The 15,368-nt window shown below is 44.0% G+C and overlaps 1 protein-coding gene across 1 annotated transcript in view; it reads right to left on the bottom strand.

Annotated features, from left to right (window-relative positions):
- paxip1 (PAX interacting (with transcription-activation domain) protein 1) overlaps positions 1-13,833 on the bottom strand; it is a 139,581-nt gene extending 125,748 nt beyond the window's left edge. Inside the window, exon 1 of the mRNA XM_063044434.1 lies at positions 13,527-13,833. Within this exon, the coding sequence (XP_062900504.1) occupies positions 13,527-13,616 (90 nt within the window). The 5' untranslated portion in view covers positions 13,617-13,833. The remainder of the gene's footprint in view (positions 1-13,526) is intronic.
- Positions 13,834-15,368: the final 1,535 nt, after the last annotated feature.

Below are 15,368 nucleotides of genomic sequence, written 5' to 3'. Positions count from 1 at the left end.
AAGAATTGGCCACTTTTTTTTCAGCTAACTGATGATTAGCACAAAACAAGCTTATTTAAAGCATAACATCTCAAAAGTGTAAATATTTTGCAGAACATACAAATTAGTCAGCAAGTACAATACTACAGATGCTCAAAATTTAAATAAGAGCAGACAATGCTGTTAATACTGGATATGTTGGGCAGCACCCATGGAGAGAGTTTTAAGGCTAATGACCTTTCATTACAACTGAAATGTTACACTGTTTCTTTCTCAGCAGTTATCCAACCCCATGAAATATTTTCGGCATTGTTTCTAATTTTTTTTTCTGAATTATTTCTGATTAATGAAACTACCATATAAAGCAATATCTGAAAAACTACAACGATCATTGAAATGAATGGCTGAGAAAATTTCATTTATACGTGCTGAGACTCGCAGGTTAAACTGTTTCCATACTTTTGAAGACAAGTCATTCTATCAAAAATGTAAACACATTTCTGAACAACTGTACCAGACAAAGCATCTCATTTATACTGCTACTGTTTCCTCGGAGGATCTGCTGATGCCAAGTTCCCTGCCAGGGATAAGAGACAGCAGAACAAATATTGTGTTTACAAACTTGTATGTGTGTGTGGGAAAAACTTGCTTCAAGTTCTGGGCCACCCAATGGTGAGAGACTCAACTCGAGTTATCACACCAGTCAGACAGCAAGCTTACACAAATGGATGCTTGATGGTAGATATTTTATGTGACCAATGGGTGCATAGGGAATGATGTTAGGTCTTCTGTTGTTCATCATTTATTGGGTGGCATGGTAGTGCAGTGGTTAGCACAATGCTTTACAGTAAGCGACCCACGGTCAATTCCTGCAGCTGCCTGCAAGGAGTTTGTACGCACTCCCCATGACCGTGCGGGTTTCCTCGCACAGACCAAAGATGTACCAGTGGGTAGGTTAATTGGTCATTGTAAATCGGCTAGGATTAAACCAGGGGTAAACACAAAATAATCTGCAGATGCTGGGGTCAAAGCAACACTCACAACACGCTGGAGGATCTCAGCAGGTCGAGCAGCATCCGTGGAAAAGATCGGTCAACGTTTCGGGCCAGAACCCTTCATCAGGACTGTACAGGGAAGGGGCAGAGGCCCTATAAAGAAGGTGGGGGGAGGGTGGGAAGGAGAAGGCTGGTAGGTTCCAGTCCTGACGAAGGGTTCCGGCCCGAAACGTCGACCGATCTTTTCAATGGATGCTGCCCAACCTGCCGAGTTCCTCCAGCGTGTTGTGAGTGTTGATTAAACCAGGCGATTGTTGGGCAAAATTGGTGGTGCAATGAACTATGAAAATTGTTATCCAAGTTCACAACAAGATCTGGATTAATCGGGACAATGGTCCACGGATAGCAAATGGAATACAAGTCCGACAAATGTGACGTCAGCTTCCTCCCCCCGTCCAAAAATTATCCCGTAATTAGGCTAGGATTAAATTGGCTGATCGTTGGGCAGCATGGCTCAAAGGGCCGGGATCTATTTCATGCTGTACCTCAATAAATAAATTTCCCAAGTTAATCCAGGCAGGATAGACAATGTAAACGGCACAGTAAGAGTGTTGTAGAACCAAGTCCCAGGGGTAGAAGTCACTGAACATGGTGACACAAGACAGGGTGGTAGAGGAGTCATTTGACATGCTTAACATCCCTGGTTAGGTCAATGAGTACAAGAATTGGTTAAGTCATGTAACAACTGGAATGATGTTAGTAAGACCACATTTGTTACCTTGTTGAAAGGATGTCATTAAGCTCAGACAGCGTAGAAAAGATTCACAAGGATGTTACCACACTGGAGGGCTTGAGTTAAAAGGGGATACTGGATAGGCTGGGATGTCTTCTCCTGAAGCACAGGAGGATGAGGGGAATACCTATAAAGGTCTATAAAATGAGGTGTCATTTTCCCCCAGGTAGAGGAGTCCAAAACTAGAAAGCAAGGGCTTAAGGTGAGAGGGCAAAAATTTTAAATGGGAGAGTTATTTTTATTGCTCTCATCAACATATACCCCTCAAACACAATCATGAAAACAGATTGAGTTACAAGAGACTGCAGATACTGGAATCTGGAGCAACATAAACTGACAGAGGGTTTTTGATGCAAATGTTGACAACTTCCCACCAATGCTGCTCAACCTACTGAGTTCTTCGAGCAGATTTCATGTAACTAAAGCAGATTATCCGATTATTAACACATCACCAACTGTGGGAGCTTGCTATACTTCCAAATTTAAAAATGACACAGGCTGTGAAGTGCTTGGGGGGGGGGGCGGGGGTATCCCAAATATGCAATAAAAATGTAAAAATTATTACTATCCCCTAATTTCCAGGAGTATTTTCTGCGTGGTTTACACAATCAACAGTTAATGTTCATTTCCTCATTTGCACATCAACAGCACTTTGGAAGCTTTGAATTAGAGGCATGACGCAAATAAATTTATATTGCATATTCATGTCTGTCAATAAGGTGCAATGAAGGTAACTGACCATTAACCAGAGCCCAGGTAAGTCAATCTTCACGTATAAAGCAAAGAGAAACAAAATCAGAAGCTGAATATGAGTTAATCACCAGCTAGATTATCAGATCCGTTCCAATTACCCTCAAGAATATAGCTTTAACCATACTGCTCTGAGTATAGGAGAATGAGGGGAGATTTGACAGATATACAAAATTATGAAAGGTATAGATGGGGTAATGTAAGCAAGACTTCCCCCACCCCCACCCAGAGGTTGGGTGAGATGAACTACAGGTCATGGGTTAAGGGTCAAATGTCTTTCTTCACCAAGAGGGTGGTCAGAATATGGAGCAAGCTGGCAATAGTAGTGGTGGATACCAGTTCAATTTTAACATTTGAGAAGTTTGGATGGCTACATGAAGGAGATATGAAAGGCTATGGTCTGGGTGCAAACTGAAGGGAGATCAATAGTTCAACATGAACTTGACGGCCAAAGGGTCAGTTTCTGAGCTGCAGTGTTCTATGACTCTATGATGTCACAGCCAAGAAAGCTCACCAATGCCTCTACTTCTTCAGGAAGCAAGGAATTTGCCACGTCCCTGTTAACCTTACTAATTTTTATCAATGCCCCATAGAAAGTATTGTATCTGGATACATAACGGCTTGGTATGGCAAATGCTCTGCACGTGATCACAAGAAACTACAGAGTTGTAGACACAGTTCAGCATATCACTGAAAACAGCCTCCTCTCCATCAACTGTCTACACTTATCACTGACTCACTAACTCACTAAAGCAGCCAGCATAATCAAGTCCCCACCCACTTCTCTCTTCTTCCCTCTGCCACTGGGCAGAAGATACAAAAGCTGGAATGCACATATCACCAGGCTCAAGGTCAGCTTCTATCCTGCTATTAATCAGGGTCAGTCCCACGCTGCCGGTGGATTCTGTAAGGGTTCGAAAAGCTGGTGGAGTGGGCCCGGATGCATTTCAAACAAGTCAAATCAAGATCGATGGTACTCAGGAAAGGGAAGGTGGAGATCAAGTTCCAGTTCAGCATCGCAGGCACAGCCATCCCAGCCATCACAGAAAAGCCAGTCAAGAGTTTAGGCAAGGGTTTTGACAGCTCCTTAAGGGACACAACATCCATTCAGGCAACCTGCACCGAGTTAGATGGCTGGCTGAAATCTGTGGACAAGTCTGGCCCACCTGGGAAGTTTAAAGCCCGGGTGTATCAGCATGGCATTCTTCCCAGAATCCTGTGGCCCCTCCTCGTCTATGCAGTTCCGATCTCGACAGTTGAAACCTTAGGGAAGAGGGTTAGCAACCACCTCAGATGGCTGGGGCTGCCAAAGAACCTGAGCAGCATCGCACTCTATGGACGCCACAACAAACTGCAACTGCCCTTCAAATCCTTGGAGGAAGAATTCAAGGTAACAAGAGCCAGAGAGGTGCTACAGTATAGGGACTCAAGTGATCCGAAGGTGGCTAGAGCAGGGATCCAAGTGAGGACTGGCAGGAAGAGGAGGGCAGAGGAAGCTATTCAGGAAGCAGAAGCAAGGCTGCGTCACAGGAGGCTGGTGGGAGTGGTCACACGAGGCCGAGCTGGGCTAGGATCCTTTCCACCTCCCCAAATGGACACTAGAGGGAAGGAAAAGCATCATCTAGTTCAGGAGGAGGTGAGAGCAGTAGTGGAGGAGAAAAGAACCTGCAAGGCGGTGGGAATGAAGCAACAGGAAGCTTGGACTTGGAAGAATGCAGTTGAGAGGAAAGTGACCTGGGCTGATCTTTGGAAAGCCGAAGCACACTGCATCCAATTTCTCATCCAGGCAGTGTGCAATGTGCTTCCAAGCCCATCAAACCTGCACACATGGGGCAAGGCAGAGTCATCTGCGTGCCCACTGTGCTCCAAACGAGGAATCCTGGAGCACATCCTCAGCAGCTGCACAAGGGCACTTGGTGAGGGACGGTACCAATGGAGGTATGATCAGGTCCTGAAGACCATCGCTGAAGCCATCAGCACAGGAGTTGAGTGGGCGAAGCAGTCCCGACCCTCCAAGCAGACCATTGCCTTTGTCAGAGCTGGGGAGCAGCCAATACCTGCCAAAAGAACATCTGCAGGCAACCTGACCTCTGCAAGGGACTGGCAGCTGTTGATGGACCTCGAACGGCAGCTGAAGTTCCCCAACCATATCGCAGCCACCACCCTGCGACCAGACATTGTCCTAGTGTCTGAGTCTACTAATCAAGTGGTGCTGCTGGAGCTGACAGTCCCATGGGAAGATCACTTGGAAGAGGCCTTTGAAAGGAAGCTCTCCAAGTATGCAGGACTGGTCAGCAACTGTCAGCAGGCTGGATGGAGAGCGAGGTGTCTCCCAGTGGAGGCTGGTTGTAGGGGATTTGCAGCCCGTTCCTTAGCTAGAGCCTTCAGCAATTTTGGCATCGAGGGAGAGAGGAAGAGGAGAACCATCTGCAGTACCACCAATGTGACAGAGAGGGCCTCAAGATGGCTGTGGCTCAAAAGAGGGGAGCCATGGAGTCATAAGTAGCTAGCCATCTGGACACAAGCTGGGGTCTGATCAGCCCCGGCTGGGTCACCTGGAGGAGGTTGTATGATGTTGAAAGACCCGAGACACCCGATGATTCCAGGAACATCACTGAAGATGTGTCCAGAAGCATCAGTAGATGTAGGTACACAGCAGACTTGAATATACCTCTTGTAATGATAAGATAGGCTCTGTACCTTTTACACTTTATATTGCATTGTTTTACCTTGCTCTGCTTCAATGTACAGTCTAATTATTTGATCTGTATGAACTGTAAAAACAAGCTTTTTACTGTATCTCAGTACACTGACAATAATAAACCCAATATTTTTTCTACACGCAGATTGTGTGGCTAAGCACAGCTCAAGCACCATCTATAAATTTGTAGATAACACCTCTGTTATTGGTACGATCTCAGATGGCAACAAGGAGGCACACAGGAGTGAGAGATCAGCTGATTGGTATCGCAGCATTCTCACATTCAACATCAGCAAGACAAAGGCGCTGATTGTGGACTTCAAAAAGGGGAAGTTGGGAGGACACTCACCAGTCGTCACAGAGGGATCAACAGTAGAAAGGGTATTAAATTTCCTGTTCAACGATTCAGAGGATCTATCCTTGTCCCAACACCCTGATACAATCATACAGAAGGCATACTAGCAGCTCCATTTTGTTAGGAGTGAGGAGATTCAGTATGTCATCGCAAACTCTTACAAATTTCTCCAGATGTATCATGGAGAGCATTCTGACTGGTTGCATCTCAGCCTGGAATGGAGGCTCCGATACACAGGACTGCCAAAGATTGCAGACTCAGCTAGTTCCATCATGAGCACAACGCAGACGGCAGCACCTATCGCTAAAGACTCACATCACTGGGACATGCCCTCCTCCAGTTACTACCACTGGGGAGATGGCACAAGAGCCTGAAAACCCACACGAATACTCAGCAACAGGTTTTTAAAATTTAGTTGTTTTTAATTTGGAGATACAGCACATCGCCCAGCAACCCAACCACCTAACCCGAGGCTAATCACAGGACAATTTACAATGACAAGCTAACCTAACTGGTACATCTTTCAAACGGGGGGAGGAAACCGGAGCACCCAGAGGAAACCAACACAGTCACAGGAATAGTCATAGTCATACTTTATTGATCCCAGGGGGAAATTGGTTTTCGTTACAGTTGCACCATAAATAATAAATAGTCATAGAACCATAAATAGTTAAATAGTAATATGTAAATTATGCCAGTAAATTATGAAATAAATCCAGGACCAGCCTATCGGTACAGGGTGTCTGACCCTCCAAGGGAGGAGTTGTAAAGTTTGATGGCCACAGGCAGGAATGACATCCTATGACGCTCTGTGCTGCATCTTGGAGGAATGAGTCTCTGGCTGAATGTACTCCTGTGCCCACCCAGTACATTATGTTGACATACAAGGTCCTTAGACGGCGTTGAAATTGAGCCTGAGCTAGAACAGCATCGCACTAATAGCATTGTGCCCCCTCCACTGCATTTCTGAACTGTCTATGAACAGAAGTTTATTATTTCTTTATTCTTACACTATCAGTTTTGTAATTTATAGTAACTTTGTTTTTGCACTGTACTGCTACTGTAAAAACAAGCTTCACATCATATGAGACACTGATAAATAAACCTGATTCTGATCAGCACCAACATGATACATTTTATTCAGAAGTTAGGTAACAAAGAACTGCTGTGAGAATATTTATTTGAAGCATAGAGCCAAACAGATGTTCATGTCATGGATTTGATGTAATTCTATATTGTTCTGAACTGTGCCTCACTGGTTTCATAAGCTGACGGCTAATTCTCCGATTAAGTTCAGGTACCACTTGCTAATATTTCTTCGTTCACTAACACTCAGCCAACCATTCCCAGCTCCTGCAGGTGCCTGCTTAATCCTCTACTTACCAGCCTCGAGTGAAGCCACCTGTCATTCTGGCAGAGGTTTCACATTTGTCCCAGCTCCAAGGTATATTAATGGAAAGCAAAAGCCCAAGGATATTTTGTACCTGCGCATACCTAAAAACATCGAACAGATGAAAGGCATGTTGAATTACTTCAACTTAGCAGTCTTTCATCTAAAATGCAAAAAACAGCACTACTTGGCATTAACAGCATTCCATCTAGTAAGATGAAAATAAAGTTACTGCTTTGTACAAAAGAAATGAGGATACTGTCTGATGGCTCAAATGCTTCCCATTTCAATCAGACGTGCAGCAAAATAAGGGCCCAAATACAACAGGTTTATGGCAATTGAGTTCTTCTGAATTGTTTAAACAACACAGCCAGATAACTAGTTCCAACTCAATTGAAATCATTACTAGCTAAAGTCTTGCTCTTGGTCAAACTTCTAGGATGCCCAAGTTCTTCAAAAGTGGTAGTCAGACACAGTTACTGCTTCACCCTCCTCTCAAATACAAGCTTACAAATATTACTTTTATAAAAACACCAGACTTGTTTCTCCAATTAATTAGCTGTAATAGTTTTCCCAGTAATGTGCAAAGCCACTTTCAAATATAATCATTTTCAGAACTGCACAGTCACACAGTCCTGCACAACCCAGCATAATCTCTTCACAATCTGTTATGTCCATAATATTTTACAGCAGGAAAACACATTTTACAGTTTCCTACCTCAAAAAGAATTGACAACTTGTTAAGACTACAAACTCTGAAAGATGCAATGGATAAAATGAATCAGGTAGATGAATAAAACAAGATTATGATCAAATGCAGATCTCAGTAATCACCAAGATTATGGATGAAACTTACTCATATGTACCTTAATGAACTCTTCATTTAATCCACTCTTTGTAAAACTGAGGTCATCCAAACATCAGCTGCCTATTCCTTTCGCCCATCAGCTACATGCTTCATACCCTAACTTTTATGCTGAGCAACATCGAGAGATTAAGATCTATCTCGGTTTTCAATTCAGCCATAGCCTAGCTCATGCCCAACTCCACTCTCCTCTATCAGACTGAGGTACAAACTCTAATTTCTGGCCTTTGGTCCTCATGCCACAACCAAAATCTGGTCCAAAAATGTCCTCACTAAAACTCTGCTCCTAAATCTTTCCTTTCCATTCTGCAAGAAATTCCTTGAAGTCAATTTCTGACCTGGCTTCTTGCCAAATATCTCCAGGTAGCTCAGTTTCCTTTTGTTTGATAAAACTGAAACGTCGCTTTGCTTAAAGATGTCAGGCAAATAGAAGTGTCAGAACAGCGGACAGGACAGAAACAAGCCCTTGAATGCTCATCTGTACCACCACGACGCCAATCTAAACTAATCCTTTTTTCCCCCAGTATCTCTCTACTCCCTAAATGCTACTTAAATATTGTTCTTTCAACAACTAGTACCGATTCCTCAGCAATACGCTCCAGACAACTATAACTTGAAAAGAAAACTCGCCTCATAAATCTCCTTTAAACTCTCGCCTATGTCTTCTAGTATTTAACATTTCCACACTAGAAAAACTGTCTATCCTATCCATGTCTCACAAATGTTATCTATTTCTATCAGTATATACCCCCCTTAACGTCCAACTCTCCAGCAAAACCAATTCAAGTTTGCCAGACCTCTCCCTGTAGCTAATTCACACTAAACTATGAACATCCTGGTAAAATCTCTTTTTCACCCTCTCTAAAGCCTCCATATTGTTCACACAGTGTACAATCACAACAGCACACAATAGTCTAAATGTGGACCAACTAAAACTGTGACGACTTTCCAGTTTCTATGCTTAATTTCACAACTGATGAAGGCATGCATACTGTTTCATCTCCTTCTGATAGCTAAGGCCTTGTACCTGAAGATCCCACTGTACATCAATGCCTCTAAGGGTCCTGCCATTTACTGTATACTTTCTTCTTGTATTTGATGTCCCATAAAAGATCTGGCTTAAATTCTACTACCATTTCCCTCCCCAAATTTCCAACTGATGAATATCTGTCTGCATCATTTGACAACCTTTCTCACTATCCACATCTCAAGCAATGTTCATGTCATCTACAAACTTACTAGACAGAACACCAATGCTTCCATCCAGGTCACTAAAATATAATCACAACAGCAGTGATCCTGTTATTATAGGTCAACTGAAATGTAAATCACAGGTCAGACCAAAAGTTACCAAGCCTACCTGTGGTGGGGGGGGGGGTAGTACTTAAATCTTAAACAGATACAGGCTGATTCCAAAAAAATACATGACCAGTCAAGACAGAACAATCTACAGATGTTGCATATACCAGGTCTCAAAGGAACTTTATATTTTAATATTAATACACAACAAATCAGGAAGCATCTGTGCAGAGTTAACTTTACAGGTCAAAGAAAGCTCATGGACCCAAAACCTTAACTGTTTTTCATTCCATAAACGCTGCTGTCCTTGTTGAGTATTTTCAGTATTGTCTATTTTTGTTTCAGCTTTCCAGCATCTGAAATTAACAATTACATTTCCAGCAGGGGAAAAAAGACAAATCCCTGAATAATTTGGGAGTTTTCACAATTTATCTCAAAATAAAATGAGGCCTATTCCATAGTTCTGTCAAAAGAAAAATATACTGTTTCTATTTAACGTGATAATCTCACAATTCAACACTCAGCCACTGGAAAGATAACTTCATTACCACAACTGAATTTCTCTCCCCAAGCCCATTAAACTAAAAGATTTCCATCCCCCTCAGAAGCCAGACTTTTTTCCCCCACATCTGATTAATTCTGAATTCCATAAACCAGAATCTTTTAATTTCAACCTCAATTCCTAGTTACAGACAGATCATTTCTAATTCCATCTACAAATCAGTTCAGAAATGGAAATCCAGGCCTCATTGATGTCTTGGCAGCAGAAACCGTGAACATCTTCGATAACTTCACCGTTAACAACTCAGAGGATCCATCCTGGGCCAAACACATCGATGCAAATATGACGAAGGCTTACCAGCAGCTCCACATCATGAGGAACTTGAAGAAATTTGGTGTCATAAAACTTCCAAATTTCTATAGATGTATTGTGGAAAGCCCTCCGTCTGACTAGTAGCGTCACAGCTGAGTATTTTGCCTCCAATGCACAGGATCGTAAGAGGCTGGAGCGCCATAGACCCATCCAGCTCCATCATGGACATAATCCTCCCTACAATCAAGGGTGTCTTCAAGATGCATCATTTCAAGGTGGTGCATCTATCACTAAAGACGTCACCATCCAAGATGCAGTCCCTTCTCATTACTACCGTCAGGGAGAAGAGAGTGAAAACTGAAAACCTGTTCTCAATGGATTATGACAAGCTTCAGTGCCTCTGCCGCCAAATTTCTGAATGGTCCAGTGCTGTTCCAGTTCTGCTCACCAGACCTGAATTATCTAGCAGTAAAGTGCCATCCTTTTTACCTACCACGGCAGTTCTCTGGGGTCATTTTGGTAGCAGTTTACATTGCACCTCAGGCCAATGTCAAGCAGGCTTTAGATGATCTGAGTAATGGGATCAACATGCATGAAACAACGCCCCCTAATGCCTTCACCATCATTTTGGGAGATTTTAACCAGACCAGTCTGAAAAAAAATCACTAAGCAATTACCATCAACAGCTCACTTACAATACGGGAGGAAACAACACACTGGACCATTGCCACACATACCGTCAAGAATGCGTACCGTGCTATTGCACGCCCTCACTTCGGGAAGTCTGATCACCTGGCTGTACTTCTACTCCCTGAGTATAGGCAGCGACTGAAGGCTGCGGCACCAGCAGTGAGGACCAAGAAGGTTTGGACAAGTGAAGCACAGGAGCACCTACAGGACTGCTTTGAATTGGTGGACTGGACTGTATTCAGGGATTCATCTTCAAACCTGGATGAGTATGCTGCAGTTGTTACCGACTTCATTAAAACCTGTGTGGATGAGTGAGTGCCCACAAAGACTTACTGTACACTCCTAAACCAAAAGCCGTGGATGAACCAGGAGGTACGTCGTCTACTGAAGGCTAGATCTGTGGCATTCAAGTCTGGTGATCCAGGCCTGTACCAGGAAACCAGGTATGATTTGCGGAAGGCTATTTCAAGGGCGAAGAGACAATTTTGAATGAGGTTAGAGGCGACGTCGGATGCATGGCAACTCTGGCAGGGCCTGCAAGACATTACTTCCTTCAAAGCGAAACCCAATAGCGTGAATGGAAGCGATGCTTCGCTACCAGATGAACTGAATGCCTTCTATGCACGCTTTGAAAGGGAGAACACAACTCACAACTACAGCTGTGAAGATCCCTGCTGCACCTGATGACCCTGTGATCTCCGTCTCAGAGGCCAATGCTAGACTGTCTTTAAAGAGAGTGAATCCGCACAAGGTGGAAGGTCCAGATGGAGTACATGGTAAGGCTCGGAAAACTAAACCAACTAACTAGTGGGAGTATTCAAGGGCAATTTCAACCTCTCACTGCTACAGGCCCAAGTTCCCACTTGCTTCAAAAGGCAACAATTGCCTAAGAAGAATAATGTGGGCTGCCTTAATGACTTAATGTAGCACTGACATCAACAATGATGAGATGCTGAGACTAACTAGACTGATGTCCTGCCTCAGCAAGGATCTCTGAGGATTTAACCTAGTCACAACATATCGATGTAGTTATAAAGAAGGCAAGACAGTGGCTATACTTTATTCGGAGTTTGAAGAGATTTGGCATGTCAATAAATACACTCAAAAACTTCTATAGTTGTACCGTGGACAGCATTCTGACAGGCTACATCATTGTCTGGTATGGAGGGGCTACTGCACAGGAGTGAAAGAAGCTGCAGAGGGTTGTAAATCTAGTCAGCTCCATCTTGGGTACTAGTCTACAAAGTATTCAGGACATCTTCAGAGAGTGGTGTCTCAGAAAGGCAGCGTCCATTATTAAGGAGCTCCAGCACCCAGGGCATGCCCTTTTCTGTTACCATCAGGTAGGAGGTACAGAATACTGAAGGCACCCACTCAGCAATTCAGAACCAGCTTCTTCCCCTCTGCCATCCGATTCATAAATGGACACTGAATCGTTGGACACTACCTCACTTTTTAAAAAATATACAGTATTTGTTTTTGCACAGTTTTTAATCTATTCAGTATATGTAACTGATTTGCTTATTTATTTTTTTATTTTATTTATTTTTTCTCTGCTAGATTATGTATTGCATTCAACTGCTGCTGCAAAACAAATTCCACATTATGTCAGTGAGGGGATAAATCTGATTCTGATGGTTACAAGTACGGCTTCTTCCCCTCGCCGTCACATTTCTGAATGGTCCCTGAACACTTTTTCCTACTGTTTATTTTTACAACTTATAAAGAATTGTACTTCACAGGTGCGAAAACAACAGCTTTCCTAAGATACCAAAGCCAGAAAGAACATACTACCAGGCTCAAGGACAGCTTCTTGTATGATAAGATGGTCTCCTGACCTCACAATCTGCCTCGTTACGATCTTGCACTTTATTGCTTACTTTCACTACACTTTTTTGGTAGATTTAATACTTTGTTCCACATGTTCTAGTTCTGCCTTGTTTTAGCTTGATGCACCATCTAATGAATTGATCTGTATAAACAGTATACAAGCTTTCCACTGTGACAATAAGAAACCAATACCAACAAAAACTATCCATGTGAGATTATATCTGATTCCCATTTTCCACAAATTCATCAGCAGACACTCAATCTGGTGCTATACTTCAGTAATTACTATTTTAACTGATGACTGAAGCAAAAAATCCTAAAACATCACATCCAAAATACTTCCACTACTTTGATCCAAACAAAATGCAAAGAACTGAGATCGTTTAATCAGCAAAACTGTAAATCCAACTATTTGGACAGTCAATGTACATGAAAAGTTTCTCTCTCTACTGGTGTTTCGTGAACCTGCTGAGTATTTCCAGCATTCTCTCTGTATCTGGAACCTTTGCATTTGACTTTATTCTCAACTATAGTTCAGTATCTGCTGCGTTGCACTGGATGTTACTGTTGTTTTTCCTATTCTTTCTTCTCCAGTGTTTGTTGCAGTTACCCTCTATCCTTCTCATATTGGCTGCCCTGATTTAGCACCCTTATCCAACCCTTTACTGCCAAACTCAAAGCACAGCAAGAGACCAAGACTAGCCCCCCCCCCCATCACCAGTCGCCGCTTACAACCACTATATGGCAGGAAGTGAACACTGAGCACATCCTGTTCAAATAGCATGCCAAAACTACAGCCCACTATTTAGCAAGCACAACTAGAAGTAGGAGGGAAAAGAGCAAGCAACAACATCACACGCACACAGAGGTCCTGGGACACCCCACCTCCCGAGGCCTTGCACTGACCCCAGCTGTAGGAACAGGGGTAGGCTAGGCCCGGGGTCCGGGCTGAGGCAAGGGATGTGAAGAGGGAGGAAGAAGCGGTCGGTCCCTCTCCCATCCGCACTCCCCTTCCCCGGACCGAACCACCCCCGGGACCCTCCATTCCGCCCCCCCCCCGCTCACCTCCGGATCGATGTCCCCCACCGCGAAGAACTTCACGTCCTTGAAGAGCGGCTCGGCGGTCGGCCCCGGGGGGCGCGGCGCCTCGGCCATGAGCGGCCCGGAGGGGGTGGGGGGTGACTGGCGAACCGACCGCCCCCACCGTCAGCCCGGGCTCCGCGCTCCTCCGAGACGCCTCCGCGCGCCCGGAACCTGCCGGCGGAAGGGACGGCGGGCCGGGCCGAGCCGAGTGGGGCAGGGGGAGACGGAGAGGACCCGCCGTCGCCAAACCCCGCACGACACCCGCATCGCTCCCTCCAATCACCATCCGACACTTCAGTCACTCCTGACCCAGCGCCCCCGCCACGACTGCCGTTATTGAGCTCATTCTGCCCCCCCCCACACACCTCGGCCTTGCTTTAACATCCCCTTTCTCTTGCCGGCAATGGTCGCACCCGCGTCCGAGTGGGCGGGGCCGGGCGCAGAGTGTTGCTGCAAATTCGGCGGGAAAAGAGATGCTTGTTTTATGTGTTTGTATTTGCTGTTGTTGTCTGTCCTCTTTGTGTGTCTTGGGATTTATGCAGGTGCATTTGTTGTCTGCATATCTCCTTGTTACTTGATCATTTCCCCTACATTTCTGCTAATATTTTCATATGTCTTAACCTATGTTTGCTGCGTATATAGGGGCAATTTGTTTATTATTGCCATATGCACTGAGATACAATGAGAAACTTTTTTTTTGCGTACTATTCGTACCGAACTTTTTAAAATGTACGTCGAGGTAGTACAGAAGAAAAAATAATTTTTAAAAATGCAGAATATAGTGCTACAGAGAAAGTGTGGTGTCGGTAGGCAAGTTGTAAGGGCCATGGCGAGATTGATTTTGATAAAAAATATTCATCTTTATCGTACAAGAGGCCCGTTCAAGAGTTTCATTAACAACAGGATAGAAATGCGCTTGAGTCTGGTTTCAGGCGTTTCTAACCCTGTGATGAAGAGGAGAAGAGCAAATGGCCTGGGTGGACCATAATCTTTGATTTATGCTTGCTGGTTTACTGAGGCCGTGAAGAGTAAAGGCAAAAGTCCACCGAGGGGAGGCTGGTTCCCATGATGTGCGGAGCTGAGTCCACAACTCTGCCGTTGCCATACCAAGGTGTTGTGCATTTAGATATAACGTGCTTCAATAAAGATTGGTAGGGGTTGATGAGGTCGTGCAAAATAGAGGTAGAGGTGCCGGTGAGCATTTTTGCTTATGATGTCAGAGCAATGGGCTGAGCACGCATCCTTGAAGGTATTTGGAAATGCTCTGATAACCCAGCCGGTGATTAACACACTTTTGGTTAAACATTCGGCTTCTGATTTTGTTTTGCTTTGCGTAGCTTTACTGTGTACTTGAAGATTAGTTGATCTAGGCTAGGATTAATGGTCAATGGGCAGTATGAATATGCATTATAAACTTAATCGTGTCATGCCTCTATCTTAAAAGCTTCCAAAGTGCTGTTGATGTGCAAATGAGGAGGTGGATATTGACCACTGAGTTTGTAAACACTACTGAAAATACCCCTGGAAATTGGGGCTGGTAAGTGAGGTAGCGTAAGGAGTAGATAGAGAAGAATTATATTTGCATTTATGTGCTTCTGACTTATATACACAGAGCAAATAAAAATATATACATTAGCACATTTTAGACTTGTGTGTCTGTGCCTGCTGGTGCAGGTGTTGTTACAGAATGGGTTGTTTACTGTAGGATGCAAGGATTTGGATTTGCACTTCAACAAACCATTGTATGGTTCTCTAGTCTCATGGCCAAACCATAAGTTCTGCAGTCTGCTGACAGCCAGATCACAGGTGACCAAGAAAGTCACA

This window comes from Mobula hypostoma, chromosome 3 (assembly GCF_963921235.1).
Source record: "Mobula hypostoma chromosome 3, sMobHyp1.1, whole genome shotgun sequence".
Lineage (NCBI taxonomy): Eukaryota > Metazoa > Chordata > Chondrichthyes > Myliobatiformes > Myliobatidae > Mobula > Mobula hypostoma.
Note: the sequence above shows the minus strand (reverse complement) of the source record. Positions and strands in the feature narration are given on the sequence as shown.